Source organism: Strigops habroptila (assembly GCF_004027225.2).
Source record: "Strigops habroptila isolate Jane chromosome 13 unlocalized genomic scaffold, bStrHab1.2.pri S16, whole genome shotgun sequence".
Classification (NCBI taxonomy): Eukaryota; Metazoa; Chordata; class Aves; order Psittaciformes; family Psittacidae; genus Strigops; species Strigops habroptila.
Window position 1 is genome coordinate 4219627 of NW_022651054.1, and position 18853 is coordinate 4238479.

General features: G+C 39.0%; 1 protein-coding gene across 1 annotated transcript in view; it reads right to left on the reverse strand.

The window, feature by feature from the left end:
* Positions 1 to 621: 621 nt before the first annotated feature.
* Positions 622 to 18853, reverse strand: part of MED13 (mediator complex subunit 13) — a 54986-nt gene continuing 36754 nt past the window's right edge. Inside the window, exons 10-30 of the mRNA XM_030472871.1 lie at positions 18068 to 18284; positions 17024 to 17108; positions 16599 to 16720; positions 15325 to 15415; positions 14917 to 15131; positions 14269 to 14465; positions 12147 to 13063; positions 10557 to 10724; positions 9238 to 9461; positions 8479 to 8668; positions 7499 to 7964; positions 6695 to 6914; positions 5863 to 6054; positions 5491 to 5714; positions 4889 to 5031; positions 4506 to 4664; positions 4226 to 4411; positions 3876 to 4024; positions 3457 to 3630; positions 2211 to 2311; positions 622 to 1539 (exon numbers count right to left, since the gene is read on the reverse strand). Coding sequence (XP_030328731.1) covers positions 1407 to 1539; positions 2211 to 2311; positions 3457 to 3630; positions 3876 to 4024; positions 4226 to 4411; positions 4506 to 4664; positions 4889 to 5031; positions 5491 to 5714; positions 5863 to 6054; positions 6695 to 6914; positions 7499 to 7964; positions 8479 to 8668; positions 9238 to 9461; positions 10557 to 10724; positions 12147 to 13063; positions 14269 to 14465; positions 14917 to 15131; positions 15325 to 15415; positions 16599 to 16720; positions 17024 to 17108; positions 18068 to 18284 — 4573 coding nt within the window. The 3' untranslated portion in view covers positions 622 to 1406. The remainder of the gene's footprint in view (positions 1540 to 2210; positions 2312 to 3456; positions 3631 to 3875; positions 4025 to 4225; positions 4412 to 4505; positions 4665 to 4888; positions 5032 to 5490; positions 5715 to 5862; positions 6055 to 6694; positions 6915 to 7498; positions 7965 to 8478; positions 8669 to 9237; positions 9462 to 10556; positions 10725 to 12146; positions 13064 to 14268; positions 14466 to 14916; positions 15132 to 15324; positions 15416 to 16598; positions 16721 to 17023; positions 17109 to 18067; positions 18285 to 18853) is intronic.

Below are 18853 nucleotides of genomic sequence, written 5' to 3' on the forward strand. Positions count from 1 at the left end.
TCCCTTCCTTAAGGAGGGCGAAGCCTCCTTGGCACGTGCCCCAGCCAGAGCCTGAAAAGGGGATATGGGGAAGGCCATTCACTGATACTTGGGACCTTCACCACAGTGCCAAAAATACATGAAAAAGGAAAATGTTCAGGGTTTCGTGCTGTTTTTTTTTTACTAGTGGAATAAAATCTGAATACCAGAATTCACTGAGAATCTATATACACCACATTTTAGTTAAACACACACCAATCTTAAAGTCAAGATTGACTATTCTTGCATTTGTGAAATGGCTAGAGCTGGGCTAAATTTCAGCCTTACAGGACACTTTGGATAAGATCAGAGTTTTCTGTGTGTTTCGCCTCAGATTCGGGTTTTAGCACAAACGTGGAAGAAAACGCAGTCACCACAGTGCCAAGAATATCTTGGTAACAAGGATGCACAGTAGATATTCTTGTGGTATTCAAACTTGTGTACTGGAAATGGATCTGAGAATCTAGCCACAGCCCTGAACCATAACACAAACTTCAATTGAAGAGTTTATTCATTTTATTCTCACTACAAGTTAAACCACCTACAATATCACTTATATATTGCCATTGTTACTCTGTAAAGGTGTGATATAAAATGCTGTAAGACCCGGTACCTTTTCAATTTATATAAACACAGTGAACTTCATTACTGTACATGTACTCTGCAACTACAGCTTAGCTGTAAATCCCCCACACACAATGGTATGGACATTAACCCCTCTATCCCCATTAAACTGTACATCAAGACAATACAAATTTACTGTCCCCACCCACCCCTTACAAAAAAATAATACTCTAAAAGCAACCTACTGCAACTTTTAATTAAGACGATTACATATATTTTAGACCAATTGCTTTAAAGCAAGAAGGCAGTATAAACCTTCTAGGAAAATTTTTATAAAAGAGGTTAAGAAATATAAGACAATTTATACATTTAAAAACTTACAATAAATAAGAGATGCAGGCATTTTTGAATACTAGGTACTATAATCCAATACAAGAACATCTTGATGTTCTGAAGCCATAGGTTGAAACTTAATTGTTCCTCATGTTTCTTCTCATTTCCATGCTTTTAATATTCATTAACCATGACTGGGTACTATGGCTCATTACTCTTCACAAATACTGTGGCTGGGGAAAAATGGTTAATTTTGCTACTAAAAATGTTATAATACACTTTCGGATCATCATTCTAAAGCGTCCCCCATAGTCAATGACTCAAAGACAGCAGGGTGATAGCTGCCCCTCTCACAAGTCACACCAATATTTGCTCCAAGTAACAAGATTCATACCCCATCACAAACAACTTGCACTGAGAAGATTTATAACTTAGTCCTGCAGTGAAATATCCCTTTTCCTCATTTTTGTCTTGCGAACGTCAGATGAAGATCACAGCATATTCATGATAAAGTTATACAACTGATTCAGCACCACAAAATGAATTGGGAGACATGACCGTCTGTCCTGGGTTGCAGGATCACAGGTTAGCCAGGAGAGTGCATTGTACTGTTCCAGAACAAACCTGAAAAGCAAACAAGCTTCCATTAAGCCAACAGATTTTCTTACCAGTATTTTATAGTCCTAATATACTATAATCCAGTTTCTTTGGCATTAAAAGCATAAAATAGGTTAGCCAACATTCTGAAATAACATGCCTTCAGAATTACTACAAGCAGCTCAAAGCTAAACTTTTTCAGTGGAAAACTTTAGTTGTCTGTGCTTAGTTAACATCAAGAGGTTCATATATTAAAAAACTCATGAAGAAAAAAATGTCATTTTCTTAACAAGTTCCCTGTGTTTACACGAGTCTAGACTCTTGTACTTCAGCATTTCAGTGCTTCCACAAGAGTGCCCTGCTTAACGATAACTGTCTTCCACTAATTTACGCACTGTCTTGTGTGTTACACCTCAAACTCTCTTCTCGTTTGAGGAATTCATTGTCTTTCAAATATCTTCAGTTGTAATCAACACTGATTAGTTCAAGAAGGGCTTAGAGATGTTTGTTTTTAATTGTGCTGTTCTGTGATAAAGCCATCTTTTAATCACTCCAAGCACAGCAATTTATGTTGTCTCTGTGATGTATTAAGGATATCAGCAGCACAAAGAAAAAAACCTAACAGCAAGAGAAACAAACAAGCAGCTTCACTGCAGCAGCAATGCACAATGTTTTTGCAAGTGATCAATCATAAATACCTGAGCACATCAGAAGTTTGATTAGAATCAAGTGGATGGGAGTGTTTACTGTGGAGTAGCTCGTCTGATTGCACTGAAGGCACGTGGAGGTGCAAAGAGGCCTGAAAAAGAAAGGAAGGTGCCAGCAGTTACTGCCTCATTCAACTACAGAGTATTTTCTTCCCTCTGTGGTGTTGACCCATACCTTGCAGTCACCTTCTATTCCCTGACACACAAGCCAAAACGAATCCTATACTTAGGCCATCAACAAGTTCAGGAATTATCAGATATAAAGGAAATGCATGCAGATCTCTCCTAAAAGCACAGTGCTAGTAGGATAATAAATTTTAGGAAAAAAATTTTTTAATCACTTTGTTACATTAAGTGATTATTAAAAAAAAAAAAGCAACTGAAATGGCCCAAGAAATACAGTAACATATGGACTTGGAAGTTCAGTTGCTTTCGATAAGACAGGTCTATTTATATTCCATATACAGAGCTGCTTACAGTAAATAATAAATCCCCTATTCAAAAATATATCTTATACCAAAGCCACAGCTGAGCTTAGGCCAAGGCTAATCCAGACACAAATAAGGCTGCAGAAGATATATCTGTACCGTCAGAAAATAAAGCATGGTATTAGAGATCCTAATTTAAGTCAAAAGTGAATAATGTTAATACAGAAATTTTCTCTGTGTATTATTGTATAGCCTTCAGTGTGCCAAGTATGTTTTGACTGTGCCATAAAAAGATAAGGGAATCAGACAATATCCAGACAGATGATAGAATGGCTATCGCTTGGCAGCAGCCAACATGGAAACCTGGCTTCTGTGCTTTCCGCAATGCATAAACAGAGTTTTATTTTTTTTACCCAGTGTAAATGAGATATTACATGACATTTGTGTACTTCTCTCTCTACCGGTCCCCACAGGAGTGGGACATTAACCAGAGATCTGTCCAGAAGCTCAACCTATTCTTAAAAATACTGTAACACAAAGCCAGAAAAAGAAAGGAGCCCAGGCTACTGTGAAGAAACCATTGGAAGAGTAGAACCCTCCAGAACATCTGCTACTTCCATTAATCCTTTTTCTTCGCTTAAAAAGAATGAACATAAAATGCCAAAGCTCAAAAATTTAACACCCAACCTCTCCTGAAGCTAAAGCAGACATATTCCAAGAGAACGTAACAGTTTTTGTAATTCAGATCCCTGCACACTACACAACTTTCTATGACAGGCTGCCCAGGAAGATGGCTTAAATTACAGTACCTTAAGAAACAAGGGACACTGATTTTGTGCTTGAGGGCACGCTGACCAAAACCAGTCAGGCAATGGACCTGCTTTGGCAGTTGACACAAAATAGCCAAGGGCCAATGGCTGTTGCAGTATATTTGTTACTTCATCGTGAGATTCTGTTGAAAGCAATCGATCTGTACCTTGACCCTGTAAAACAACAGGCAATGGTTTAATATTAGGACAGCACAAACTTTATAGGAATTATCTGTAGCTTTTGAAACACAAAGCAGTTTGAAATACCCAAGCATTACATGAATCTTGCAAAGACAATCCAATATGAAATTGATTCAAAACATTTTGTAGGAACCTTTCATTCCACAAAAAGAAACTAGCAGATGGAAAAAAACCAAACAAAACACCCCACACACCCCCGGTTTTACTCTAATAGTTACCTTGCCCATATCACCTCCATGGGGGTAGTGGGACCCTGGAGAATGTACAGGGGATCCAGTAGGGGATGCAGGAAGAATATTTATAATATCAGGATCAAGATCATCTCCAGTGTCTAACAAGTCAAAGATTCCCATTCCATCTGCTCCATCTTGAAAAAAGAACAAGATCAGTGAATTTCAGTGAATTTCTATACACTGTGTATAGGAAATGACAACGCATTCTGAAATCAAGTGATTTTCCATATACAGTCTTGTGGTTCATTAGAATAAAAGTCTTAGTATAGGGGTAGTGACAAGGGTTTTTTTAGTTGGGTTTGGTTTTAAAGTAAGAATAAATCCAACCTACTAACCATTGTTTGTGTTAAAGGCCAGATCCAAGTTTTCAGTGGTGTAAGTTGACGATGCTACTTGCACAGATGCAGATGTGGGAAACACAAGTATATGAGTGCATGATGTGTCCTGTGGGGTGTTCAGCTGAGATGTCTGCATGTTTAAAGTGGTGCTACGTCCAAATACAGAGCCGGTCGATACAGAATCTTTGGAAGAGAAATCAAGTATTTCCTTAGTTTTGCTAACGCCAAACTATTAGTTCTCTTGCCAAAAAAGAGAAAGAGAGAGTTTGTCAAATACCTGGCATAATAATGAAGGACCCCTGTGGTTCCATTGCCACCAAACAAGCACTGAGAATGCTGGGGGAGTCCGCAGCAGAGATACCACACATTCTGCACATGTCTTTTAGTCTCTTGCTAAGGGACTGAAGGTTTCGGCGACTCAGCAAACAACTCCAGTCTGAGGGAATAAATGACACTGTTTGTCTAGAAGAACAGTGCTTGCTGCAGAATACATATTTTACATATAATAGTGCACGGTGTAAACTTCAAGTCTTAATACAGAATACACAAAGGAACTCAAGTTATTTAGGTTTTCTTCCAGAAACAGGGACAGACACTTTATATTATTGAAAACTTACAGCTTCAAATCAAGTTTTAGACTCTAAAAAATGCCAGTGTTACCTTTTAATTCCCCATGTCCTATTCTTCCTAAGCGGCCTATTACAACTCTCCATGGCAAAGAGCTCATCTGCACAAGTCCCAAGCACCATTCCCAGAGTTTCTGAAGACCAAGTCTGCGGGCAGAACCCTTTTTCCTGCGAGCTCTAGAATTAAGAAAGAGGAGAAAACAAAGCTAGAACCCATCTGCAATAAGTTTCTGTTGCCACGTTTGAAACTTACTTGTATTAACCTGAACAATCCCAGAACCCAGCAATATTCGCACTGTAGTACATCAATTGCAACTGCCGCTTGTGGTTTTTTAATTAATCATGTTCTAACGCTGACATCAAAAGCCATTAAGTGAGGGGGGTGTGTGTGAATATGAACATACGTACAAAACCACTCAAGAATCACATGAAATCAAATAACATTCTTCTAGAAATTTAAATTTAACTCAAAACAATATGCACGTAACATGGAAACTACCCATTTGCTTTAGCTAGTTTTGCAACACAGCGATTCTACAGAAGTCAGAGTTATTCTTACAGCATCATAAACAAATTCTTCAGGGGAATGAAAGAAGATACACATGCTAAAAATTTATTTAATAGCTTTGTTCTTACCTGTTTGGTACATCAATATTAATTATGCAAGTTTCTAACTGTTCTCCGTAGAGATCTGTACAAGATGCAAGAAGCCATCGTTGATCATGAGACAAACAGTAGCCTACAAAAAGCACGTTATACTTCTGGCCAGCTTCTCCGAAAGTTTCTCCTAGTTCTGTTTGCTTGTCCTTTACTGGAGCCAGTATAAAAGGAGGGGTGTATAGTCGAATACACTCAGGTCTCTATAAAAATGACAGAACAGACAATGAAGTTTCGAGAAGCAATTATTCCTAAGAACTCTAGTTAGTTAACATGAAAGACCTAGTGATTTAATAAACAGGGACATTTCTCTGATCTGCATATTTACACAATCATGTTAACAATACTCACATCAGGGCTCTTAAGAGCCGTTTCCATGGCTAAACCTGGGCCAAAGCCAGTTAATGTTTTCACATTGGTGGAAGTTGGAAGAGGTCTCCGACACTGAGTAAAAGCTGAAAATGCCAGAGATTTTAAATGCTGAGTGTAAATCTGCCGGTCCTCATGTTTCACAGGTTGGAGAAGGTACTGACACGGGACAATCTAGAACAGATTACAGAGGGGAAAAAAAAAATAATTGCTGTTTCATCATTAGATTAAAATGGCTTTTGAGCTAGTATTTGGGTATGTGGCTTTTAGAATTTTACTTGGCAAATTTCTCTGGATCTTGGCTATCTCCTGTTACTTCTTCCAAAGCTATGCGGGACTTCAAGCAATCATTCTCCTTTCTTCAGAGAACAGGATTATTTGTTTAGAAGAGAATCTTAATGATTTCTCCAAAAAGATGTCCTCTGTTAACTAGTTCTGCAGCTGCTGACAACATCACAGTTGGATGTCTACGAGGAAGGAGGACTATCTGACACCCAGCAGGGTCAGGCCAGCAGCACAGATTCCAGTGATGCAACCAGCAGCTTTCCTACACCTCACTCATTATTGGAGTGTGCCACTACATTTCTTCTGAGATAAGACTGAAGAGTTTGGAATCTACTACAGGATTTGGCTTTGGTTAGTAACACCCAAACTGCTCTAAAAAACTATAATCCTCATGATTTAACAGCAGTAGAACTGTAAGTGATGTTTACAAATCAAATGAAACTTTCACCTCAAGGGTGTTATCGCCTCCAAGACACAGCCAAAGCCAAAGATAACTTTGTTCAGCATGTTTCTATAAATGTTGGCTCACCTGCACAGAAATTATATTCTTGATGTTAGGAGGAAGAACCTGAACCATCTCTAAAAAGCAGCGCAGAAGTCCAAGTGTCCATAAACTAGATGAGCTGCTGTTCTCATCCTTTTTTTCATACGTAAAAGGATCGATAATGTAAACTACAATTGCAGGTGGATAGGTGATAGCATGTGAATCTCCATCTGTAGGGACTCCAACTTTATCACGATCCATAGTGCTGGAAATGAAATTTTGAAACCAGTTACAAAAAGCCAAGTTTTATAATGATTTACTTTAAAACTAAGATCAAATTGTCAACTATTAATCTGAAAGACCTTTGAGTCAACTGTGGTGTAAGAAAGTCTTTTAATTTCATTCTTATATCCGAGCTTATCAGCAACTCAGCATTGCTTGTCTTTTCTTTAGCCTTCTTTATTACAGAAGCTCAACGGTACATAGTTCTATTGCTTTAACTGGTGAACAAGAGCACTTACAAGGTTGGTCTCTCAGTAAGAGCTGTCTTTACTACTGTAACTTTGATAACAGAAAATAGAACTTTAAGATGCTGCCAGTGAGTAGTTTGGTGGATTTTAAAGTTTATTTTTGTACCACAGCAGACACTGAGATACTATTAGAAGAGCAGCTAAGACTAGAACCAAGAAGTTCAGCTCCACTACAAATGAACCCTCTTTCTAGCCTTGTGGCTAGAAAAGAAATACAGGATTTTTACTGAGGGGACAAGAGCAGCATTAACAGGTTCACATTAGTTGAGCTGAGGGGTTCTTTTTTAGCCAAAGAAGGTTTGACTCTGCAGTTCATTACCTTTCAGAAACTTCTGGATGGGGCTGTGCAGGTGCTGAAGTAGCATCTCCAGACATCCCAGCTGTTTGCAGTGTTGGCTGTTGCTGCTGTCCTCCTGTTTGCCCATTTTGGACTGTTGCAGCCTGAGTGGGCAGGGAGGCAGAAGTGGTATTGTTCATACTGCTAAAAGGTGGAAATGAAGAAGGCTTGCTTGTTGGGATCCCACTGCCTAGGTTGGCAGAAGAGGATGATGGGGCAGTGGTAGTCAACGTCGAATTAGCTGTAGTAGCTGCAGAAGACATGGCACTGTTTGATGTCACTGTAATAGTACTACTGGTGGGAGCTGCAGGAGCAGATGACGGAGTGTTAGGATTTCCAGTGTTAGCTGTCACTGGGGGCAGAGCAGAGGCCGGCTGGCTGGAGGGAGGGACCAGATTTATTTGGGAAAGTAAAGAATTGTCCAAAGGCTGAGAAGCAAGATAAGGACCTAAAACCAGAAAAGAGCATAAATGTTATATTGCAGCTATTTTTAAGCATACTTCATCTATGTAAGCCTATAATTTTAACAAAACTGAGAGCAAGTCTTCAGCATTTATTTTACCTCTCAAAATACCTGTATTGAATTTTCAAATTCCAGTATTCTCATAAGACTCTTTCAGAAATATCCAGAAATCTATTTTTTTAAACATTTTCAGCCATGTTGAATTGCAAGAAAGCACTGCTTCACAATCTAAGTCACCAGTGCAAAAAGACAATCCAAGTCCCTGTCAGGCAGCAAAACTGCCATTCCCTAAAGATACTGATAGATGGTAAGAAGCCATTTTAGCATGTATCTAAGTATGTCACGGGTTTGAATGGGGTTTTTGCCCCCCTAAGCTTAAAACCAGAAACCACAACAAACAATAAGACTCAATGAATTAAGGCAATGATCTTTTTCCCCTTTACTGGAATGGATTAAGTGGTAATTGTATGAAGTAAGAAATACTAATAAAATTCCATACCCAGCTCATATCTGCAAACTTGAGCATATAGTTTGAGTTTGGAAAACGCTTCGTTGTTGGCATTAGCTGTCTGTGAGAACCACTCTGTGACCAGCTTCTCAGAAAGTTTCTTTGAAGCAGTAGGTCCAACTCGCATGATCCCATCAGGCAGTAACTTACAGATAGGTCTGTGCTGACCAAGCCTACATGACTGCAGAGAAGGAAAAAGAAGAGGCAAGATAAGGAACCTGTAAGCCTTAAAGATGTTAAATATGACACAAAGGATCATATATGTGTAAAGACAGAGAACTCACAGTTTAGCTATGATATTCCAAAGTAACATTTTAATCCTAGAATACTACACCAGTCTGAAATATTGTCTAGTGATTTTATAATTTATTTTCATGTTTTGCTAAATGCAAGAAAACCAGGTCCATACATCATCTACTCTAATTTTAATCACAATCAAAGCGTTACATGAGTTTAATTAATTAATTATAGCTAAAACAATTGAAGTGGTAATACAGAGTTTTACCACTGAGTGGCGTTTATCAGAGAAAGACTCAAAACACCTACTACTAAAAGGAACAGTGAGCAGCATGAACCCCCCTTTATCTTCCAAGTACCCATTCCTAAAATCCTTTCTAGCAGCTTTCCAAGATAGCGTTCCATGCAAGTGTTTATATCATCTGAGACAAGCCTGATAAGTAGTTATGAGTATGTATTAGACACAGTCTTTCAAAAAATCCATCTCACTGCTAACTGCCATAAATAATGTACCTCATATATTGCAGTCAGATCCCTAAAGAAGCTTTTTGCTCCATTCAGCAGAGCCTCATTCTCAGGGCACACCACAACATAAGCAACATCTCTTTGAGATCCATACGGTTCCAGCATCAGCCTCTCCCAATACGGCAATGCAAATGGAGACAGCACCAGAAAATCATAATCGTATCCCAACAAAAATGTTGGGATTGGCAGTGGTTCCGGGGACTCATCAGTTCCTGGAAAAGCAAGACACATTTTCCAATATATTAAGCAGAAAGCTTAAAATTAACACCCTGCTTCTAGGAAACACGAACAGAAAAAACATGAGCATTCCCAGCATCTAACAGGAAGTAGCACTGGTTATAAATGGAACAGTTCTCATTTTAACAGATACAAATTGAAAACCTGCATGTATGATCCAACCCTCTGCAAAAAAGCATCAGCTAATTGTTTTCATTTGAAATCTCTTGGGGCCTCAAGAAGAAGTTCCACAGTTGTTTACTATTTCTATCAGTATACAGACAATCAGGAACAGATCTTTCTGTCCGAGAGGAGAGCCTAAGTAATTGGTGATCAAAAAACGAGAGGGAAGAAATGTAAATAGTCAAGCAGATATGTAAAGGACGACAGAAGGAAAACAAACCAAAAGTGAAGAACATGCATTTACAGTACATGTAAACGCATAATTGCCGTGTTCTAAATATAGCTACAAAAGATCTGCTGGTGAAAGGTCACTCTTCCACACAGTGGTAAATCAATCTCATATGCTAATGAAGTCAGTATAAATCTCAAATGCACAAAATTTACCTTGTATTTGTAAATGTGCATAACATGTTGGCCACTCCCAATATTTATCAGAGACAATGCACTGGATAACCTCAGATCTTCAACAGAGCTCTGAAACTACTGAGCGATACAGCACACTTTTTCAAGCGTTTCAAAGCTAGTATTTTTAACTATGCTATTTTTAGAGTAATTAAAATGGAGACAATTTTTTGAGAAAAAAAACCCAGAGCAATTACTCTGTTCTTAACATTAAATCCATCTTTGCAATTTCAGTCCCTCCCTTGGAGAAGCGTAAGGTGTACATCAACAGCGCAATTGAAGCTGTTAATTTTAAATACACATCTTTAATTCATTTACTGTTTTAAAGAATATAAATATTTTTCTAAGGAGAAGAATTCCCCCTGTCTAATAGCTCTTGTCAGTTTAGAGAAAGGTCACAAATGCCGTTTAGAATTCCAATAGGCTGCACAGCACCCAGACCCTGAGGTTTGGTGGCCACAAGCAGCAGAGGTGAACAGACAGGAGTCTGCTGGGCAGCACTTTACCGTAAGAGCCTCTGCCAGCCATCTTGTGGAACTGCTGCCACGTGAGGGGCCCCTGCACACCCCAGGAGCGGACCGTCCGCTTTTTCTGGATTGCATCCTGAAGAACGGGCTGGAGCGAGAGGAGCATGCGGAGGATGTCCTGGGAACACTGCATGCTCACATCCACAACTGGAAGGACAAAAAAAGTCGTCAAGGACTACTGCAACAACAGGATACAATAAAGCCCTCCACAAACAACGCAGAATCCTGAATCACCTTGATTCTAAACTGAATCACTCTCTTCCAAAACGTACACGCAGACCACGCAAAGGCCGTGGTATAAAAAGCTAAGCCCACAGACTTAGAATTCTTCTTCTTCCCCTCTCAGCCACTTGGAAAAAAACACAGATTATTTTTTATTTTTTATTTTTTTCCATGTAGAGTTTTTCCTCTGAAAGCTTTACCAGCTTGATTTAAACTGGGGGGAAAAAAACCCTAAAATTAAAAATAATAATAAAAACCCAAACGTAAGACCAAGTTGTACAACCCTTAAACTACAGGATTTCCCCTCCAAATAAAGGAGGGTTAGGCAGACTGCCACCAAGTGCTCACTTCACAGAAGTCAAGGGAAGCATCAGTCACAGCCCGTTTCACCAGTTTGCCACCACTATGCCATTTCATGTCCACAGTGTTTAACAATAAAAAGCTGACACAAAATTTGGTATGGCTATAATTTCATAGCCTTCTGTTTAAGAGTATCTTTACATATTTTCATCCTAAATACCAAGGTCACGGTAACACTGAGTCTTCTGGGTACCTGAAAACATCTATAGCCTGGGTTTTTAAACTTAACCCCCACCAATACACAGAAACCTAGCTGTGTTTTACTGTTAGTCCTCCTCATCCTCATTAACAACTATGAATTGCAGCAAACCGCTACCAAAGTTTCATATTTCATTGTTGACCCTGCCAGAATTGCTACTTGAAAAGACTATTATTGAGAGAAGTACACAAATACACACAGTGAAGAGTATCCCATGACACACTGTATCGTTAGTTAGACCCTAGAAGGAGAAATCCAAGGATCTCTGGCAGATCCAACATACAGTGAAGGCTACAAAAATGCTTTATTTGCCACACATGCCATTAAACTATTGTTCTACCCACCCTCAAGAAGGGGAAAGCCAATTGTATCATAGATCTTGTTTAATTCTGCCACAGTAGCCTTGACAGTACAGTCACCATTTGAACCACCTACGCTTCCTATGTACACTCATTCCACAGAGCCTCTGTGGATGCAGTCACTAAAAGCTGCTTTAGAAGAATAAGCCTCATGAAGTGTTGTGGACAGTTACCGTGGTCTTACATTACACTTAGGAATTTACAACCGACGGCAGCCAAAGCCTACACTCTGCTTGGTGTAGCGTACAGCACAGAACGTAAAAGGAATGGTTATTCTCGACACCATTAAAATAGAAGTTTATGCAAGCACACAGGTGGAAAAAACAGTCTTAAGCATCTAATATTCACAAAGGAAAAACACAAAAACCAAACCCTTAAAAAAACATCCATAGGCGGATAAGTAGAAAACAAGCTGGTTTCAATATTTACCATTTCTTTTTGACCAGTGGTGCAAGCAAGTAGTTTTCACAAGTGCTTCATCAACTTTCCCTCCTGACATATTGTCCATGAACTGCCGTCCATGTTCCAAGGCTAAGTAGCAGTCATTGCAACAATCCCTTTCTTCTACACGTACCAGGTTGCTAACTGCACCAACTTTGGGAATGGAATCTTGATCTGCTGCTCCAAACGGTGAGAACAAGTTGGTGCACTGATCCTGCAGCAGCAGTATTAACTCATCAGGCAGCTTCTCAGGTTCTTTCAGTCCTCCACTGCCATGCTCAATAGAAGTAGCTCTGAGAGCTTCAAAGCGTTTTTCTGCTTCTTTGCCACACTCTGTATTACGTCCTAGAATATCCAATTCATCTTCAAGAAACAGTCCAGAACTGTTGCCAAATTTTCTATTCATAACAGCACTGAAACCACAGGTACATCTATACTGGGCCTCTTGTGTTGGATCAGGAATGTAAACTCCAACATCAGCACCTTTGATGTTCATATTGCAAACACATATGCAGCAGCTGTCAAAGTTACAGTCTTTGAAGAGATTCATTACAGACTCTGAGAGGATGAGATTCACATAAAGACTGTGTGCCTCTGGAATGGAAGGCACGGTTGCAGGTTCAACAGAATTAAGCGGTCTACATGTTGATGGTGTGGAAGCTGGTGAGTACAAATCAGAGTTCTCATATTTGACTGAACCCTGTGCACTTGCAGGTCCACCAGCCCCACGAGGGGTTCGAGGAGTCCTTGGTGTTCTGGGAGTTGGGAAACGAGGGGTGGAAGGAGAAGGGAGAATTCCAGCTCCACTGTTACTGGGAGGTGCGCTACTTGGTGGCATCCCAAATGGAGTATGAGTTTGTGGTGTGTATGCAGGGCCATACTCTTGATCCATAGTGCTTCCATCACTAAGAGCAGCCAGAAGAAGGAGGAAATACTTTAAGTATACAACATACTGGTTTTGAAGTTTAAGTGTCAAATTTTTAAGGAAGGACCTTCCTAATTAATATTTGCTTTTTTAAACTAGCCTTTCATAATCCACAGCAAGATTTTCATTCCCTAAGGAACTCCAAGAACATTTGTTCTAAATGACTTTGCAGGACTCCCACTGAGAGCACTGTTTAAGAATCTTTCCCCACCTCCTTTCCTCTTTTCCTTTGCACAAAGCTTCCAGGGAACAAATGTGGTCAGAATAAATTATAAATTCCATGGTTGTACAGAGTCTAAAGGACACCTTTCTTGTTCATGTTTTATTTACACGTCGTGTTGACACACACTAAGAAAACATACTGGGTCTATCACAGCAGCAGATTTAGCTGGATTCATGAGGAAAGTATCACCTGGAAATGTTTAACATTTGCTCTCCTAAGCAGCTGAGTACCTCCAAAGACCTACAAGGCTAATGAGACCTGGAAACATATTGCTTATGAATGACCCTAACTGAAGGAATGTCAGCATTAACGCCAAGATTTCATATTCATATAGTTTTATCAACACATGCATAGCCTGCTTGTTGCCTAATCCATTTATACTAGCTAGTAATGTAGAAGAGGAATAAATATTTTCTTCAAGAACTGCCAGCAAGACCATCACTACCAAATGCAGATTACAGAAATGCCTACTGCAATTCTACTGTTACCAGGCAATGTCACACTGGGCAGAGCTTCCAATCAAACGAAATGTTTCCCAGTGCAGCCAAGTACTGCTATTTAAGAAAATAATTTAAGAAACAGAAGCACCACCTACTAAGCCCTTACAGTACCTACAACACCACCGCAAAAAACAAAGTCCCAAGTTTACATTTATCTTGATTGTTACCATCTTCATTACTTATTAAAACTGGACTTGCAGCATTAAGCTTCCCCAAGAAACCTTTAAATGAGACAACGAATAAAATGCGTGCACAGTTAAGAAGCTATTTGAGAAGACAGTTTCCTACAGTGAGGTTTAACCATAAGGATTTTTTTGAAGCTTCTTGTCAGTTGTAGAAACACAGCTTGTCCTTAGGAACATTCCTCATTACAGAGTTACCAAAGAGAATTTAGGGGTACTTCCTACAGTGTGGACAACTGACCACTTCCCAAAGCTTAAACATCTGCAGCACAGGTCATACCCATCTTTGATGAATGGCATGGCAGGTCCTGGAGGAAGTAAATCCAACTTTCCCACAGCCCAACTCTGGCGATAAATGCATTCTTCTGGCAGTTTGATGGGAGGAAGACACTGGCTGGGAAGCGTCTTCAGTGGTGCAAACATGGAACATCCCACTAAAGCTTGACAATTCTCAGGTTTATAAACATAAGAATAATCCTAAAAGTGAGACATGGTAAAACATCAGCATGGAAATTAGATCACTTTCACAATTAAAACACTTCTCAAAAAAATACAACTAAGTTCAAGCAGTGGTTCTTTAATATTAAATCCTGATACAGAGGCAAAAGAGAAAGTTAGATGTATACACACATCATTCGCACCCATGGCTCTCTAGAAAGCAATATGCCAACACAAAACAAACAAGGAACTGCAACTACTCTAATGCATTCCTTCAGCTTACTAATGGCTAATTGTGTATTACTCTTTCTTGACGTTTAAGTGGTAAAATACTATATACTACTTACTAGAAGTGCATCACCTACCCCAGTATAATGCAGAACACAAGTTACAAATTGTACTTAATTTTCCACAGTTCCCATTCAGGATTAAGTAATAAACAGAACAATAATTATTAGAAACATTTATCAGGACTATCAGCACTACCTACCTTTATTTCAGCAGGTTTGGGGCTGCAAAACCCCTCATCTACTTCAATTCTGAACTGAGCTCCCACACTCGAGCTACTCCCTTCAAGTACTGTTCCTCCAAGTGTAGTGTCCATACTGCCATATTCCTTATTATTCATGTTCATTGGAGAAAATCCCATAATATGTTGTTCCAGTGAAGGTGGAGTTGGATACATTTTATGGAGATCTGCAGTGCCTAATTTCAGATTAGAAGTAGGCTTTAGAGCATGAAAACATGTGGAAATGTTTCCTATGTCTCAAAATTTCAGTAGGACAAATGAAGCACATGTTCCCAAATTCCCACAACATATTAGCAGTCAAATGTTTAGAGCTAATATTCCATTTGGAGAGGGGGGGGAAAAACACCACCAAAACCAAATAAAGCTTACTTATGCATGACAGTGGGTCTAGATTTCCTGCTTTTGCCTCTTTGCAGTTGGATTTGTCATCAGCGCCATTCACTGTTCTTTTAGATCCAGGCTAAGAGAGAAAAGCAGTATTGTAATAAAATCACTTCAGACATGAACACATGCTTATATTTCCTGCTAACAGGAAATTTCATGTGTAGTGGACATACAAAGCTGAGGCTTTGTATAATGTTTAGAAAAATTAAAAATAAATCGGAAGCCCAGTGCTAGTAGTTGGGGTTACATCTGTCCTCCCTTAATACTTGTAACTCAGAGAATGCTCTCCCATCAAGTCACGATGCTAATAAAATGAAAGACCAGTTATAAAGTAACTCTCAGCCTGTTAGCAGACTAATTAAAAAAGCTAAATAGGGCTGCCCACAATCTATCAGGAAAAACATACACGCTCCCAAAGCCATGCTAACATTACTGATGTTACCACATGAACAGGAATAGAAACACAGAGAAACACAAATCCTGGAACAAGAAGTACAGGGAAGAAAAGCTGCTGAAATTAAAAGAACAAGAGATACATTTTACAATGTTTAGACAGTACTAACAGCTATAGAAAATAAAGAGTCTTCATGTTTAAGAGAAAATCCACTTGCTTTATATAATGATGACCTTTGATGGCTGTTAAGATCCTTCAGCCCTTACTCAGCTACAGCTCCCATTAAAGTTGATGAGCATTTTGTCTGGGTAAGGGGATTTAGGATTAAGCATGGAGCAAAGTACAGTTCGGAAAAGACAACTGATTACAAACAGTATTGAAATAGAAACTAGAAAGATAATGGATTCAGAGCCATCAGAGACTGCAAGAGAAACTGTTCCAAGATAATAGCTGCTGCAATGAAGCAACTTACTTGGCAAAATGTGCACATGTTTAAATGCCTCTTTCAGAAGTTTTTGTTTTATTTTGGCATTACTTTAATTGACTAGTGAAACAGAACCTAGACTATAGGAAAAGTGCACTAGCACTGTTGAATCTGTAAAATTATACCTAGAGGTATATTCAAGAAGCATATGCTGTCTGGACAGTAAGGATGTAAGATCAAAAGCTTGTTTGTATCAAAAAATATGATTGTATAAGTCAACTAGAACAGTACATCTGCTAAAGAGGAGCTACAGCACTTGCTTATGCGCATGTTTTGCAATCTCCTACAAATGCCAGAAAAAACCCCCAAACCCCTAAGAGACATACTTGTTCCTCGCAGCTTTTTGTCTAGCAGCTGCCCTTGCTTTTGCACATCACTTACTGTTAGTTCATCTTCATCAGAATTGAAGAGATTGTCAAGGTCAGTGTAAGAGACCACTAAGTCTGTTTCATGGAATAGGCTAGTTGATGCAGTGCGAGCATGAGCAGCAATACGTTGGGCATCTATAAAGCAAAACAAATGTTAGAAAAATATTGGCAATATATATTCATTTAAAAAAAAATAAAGACATCTTAAGAACTATTTCCACAGTGGGGGTGGATTGGATTTTATGGACAACATTTATTTGCAAGGTGCAACCAAAAAATGTGTTCTAGACAGATTCCTAATTCTGAAGGGACAGGGAAATACAAACCACAAAGTAAAATCTTAGTTGCCTATTAGAATCTACTGAATATTCAAGAGATCATTAATACAGCACAATTAAAAGAGGAAAAAAAAAAAAAGAAATAAAAATATCTTTTTACCTTGCTTGACAGAAGGACTAAATAGAGACATAGCATCCTCTCCTTCATGGGATAAAACTGTAACACCAGATGTCCCATCCTCAGCCTATTAAAAAGCAAACAAATTAAAAAAATCCAAAAGTTTGCTTAAATTAATTGGCAGGGTGGGAGGCATTTTATGTCCCTGTGGGAATTCTTGTATATATCAGATGTATCAGGTTCTCATTAGCCTTCTAGCTCAGCAAGGTGTAGTCTGGGGGTCTGGTTAGGCATTTACTCAGAGAAGGAAACTTGGAATACAGATGACATGCCAGCCACACACAGGTGATGAGCATAGATAAGAATGTAAATCTTAGATTTTGTGTTGGGGATAAACTTAAAAAGCAAGCTGTGGCTTCTTGCTACACCACCTTATTGAAAAACGCTTGCTGTTAAATGCTGCACATTAACTATACTAGTTAATAAATTAAACTCTCGATACCAGGAGTGCATACACCCACAACTACTCCTAAATAAGCAAATTTAATGTACAGGCTCCCAATGCAGGTATATTTTCTCCTTTCTTGGAGGGGGTACTTTTGCTTTAAGTTGGTACCAGCTAAAGTGAAGGCGGGGGGGGGGAGGAGGGGAAGGGGGAGAGAAGAAAAAATAAAAAAGAAAAATTTGAATTCACTGTCCAGGCAACTCGCCAGAGTTCACCTCACCCACCCCCAAACCTCTCCACACATGCACAAAGCACTTGCCTCGTTCCTCCTCTCTTCCCCAAGCACCTGCCATCACCCATTTCTACAGAAAGGCTAGAGAGATAGATTGATTTTTGTTTTGCTCCAGCAGTGTTCTCCCAGCATAAGCCATAGACCCTAATGCAATAACACCACCAGTGTGCCAAAAACATTTTAGGTGTAGCTAGAGGCATGCTGCATCATTTCATTGATCATTTCTGCTAGAATACAATTTTCTTTAATGTACTTCTAAATACACAGAGAAGGATTTAAATTATATTTGGTGACTAAAGCAATTTGTTTTAATCTCATCACCGATTTGTATCCTCACTCCTTTACTCACCTTGTGTTTCTTCCCAGCTTCCCTCTCAATGTTCTGCCTATCTTTTTTACTATCAGGGAATAAAAATTCCACATCACCATCAACAAAGGCATAAGGATCAATTTCAGGTTCCTGGTCAGCTTCCGTCGCTACTGCTGCTAGGTATTGGTTTTTACTCTGATACTTTTGCACCAGTTCATCTGAAACCTTTAGAGGTTTCCTACATTGCACCATTAATCTGCATGGAAGAAAAATAAAAATTACAAAATATTATTTGTCATTTATTATGAGGAAATACTTCTGCTAACACACAGCCTTTATAAGAACAACTTCATCTTCCCTTCCCACTTTCTTCTATGCCAACCCAGTTTCAGAAAACTTTTTGGGAAAAAGATTAAATCATTAGTCATTTAATATAACCTCCTCACACACATCAGATACAGCAGTGATTCATTCTGCCCATCTCTCCTCAAGCACTGTCAATTCAGATAAAGATTAGTAACTTAGCACAGGTCATAGCTGTCATTTATTATAAAGTAGAAATGTATTAAACTATCTATATCCACTAAAAGGAACTCACCAGGTTAAAAACATTACTCATTGTCATGCCCCATCCATGTCCAAACAAATGATCAAAAAGAAGTGATTAAATCTGAATTCTCCATATTTTAGAACTTGATTTTACATACCCCGGTGTACAAAAGGCACCATGTGAGGAAGGTATTCCTCCAAACAAGACAAGTATTTCAGGAGTATCAGACTAATACAGGGATACAATTTCTTCTTGCTCCAAGACCCCCTTCCTCC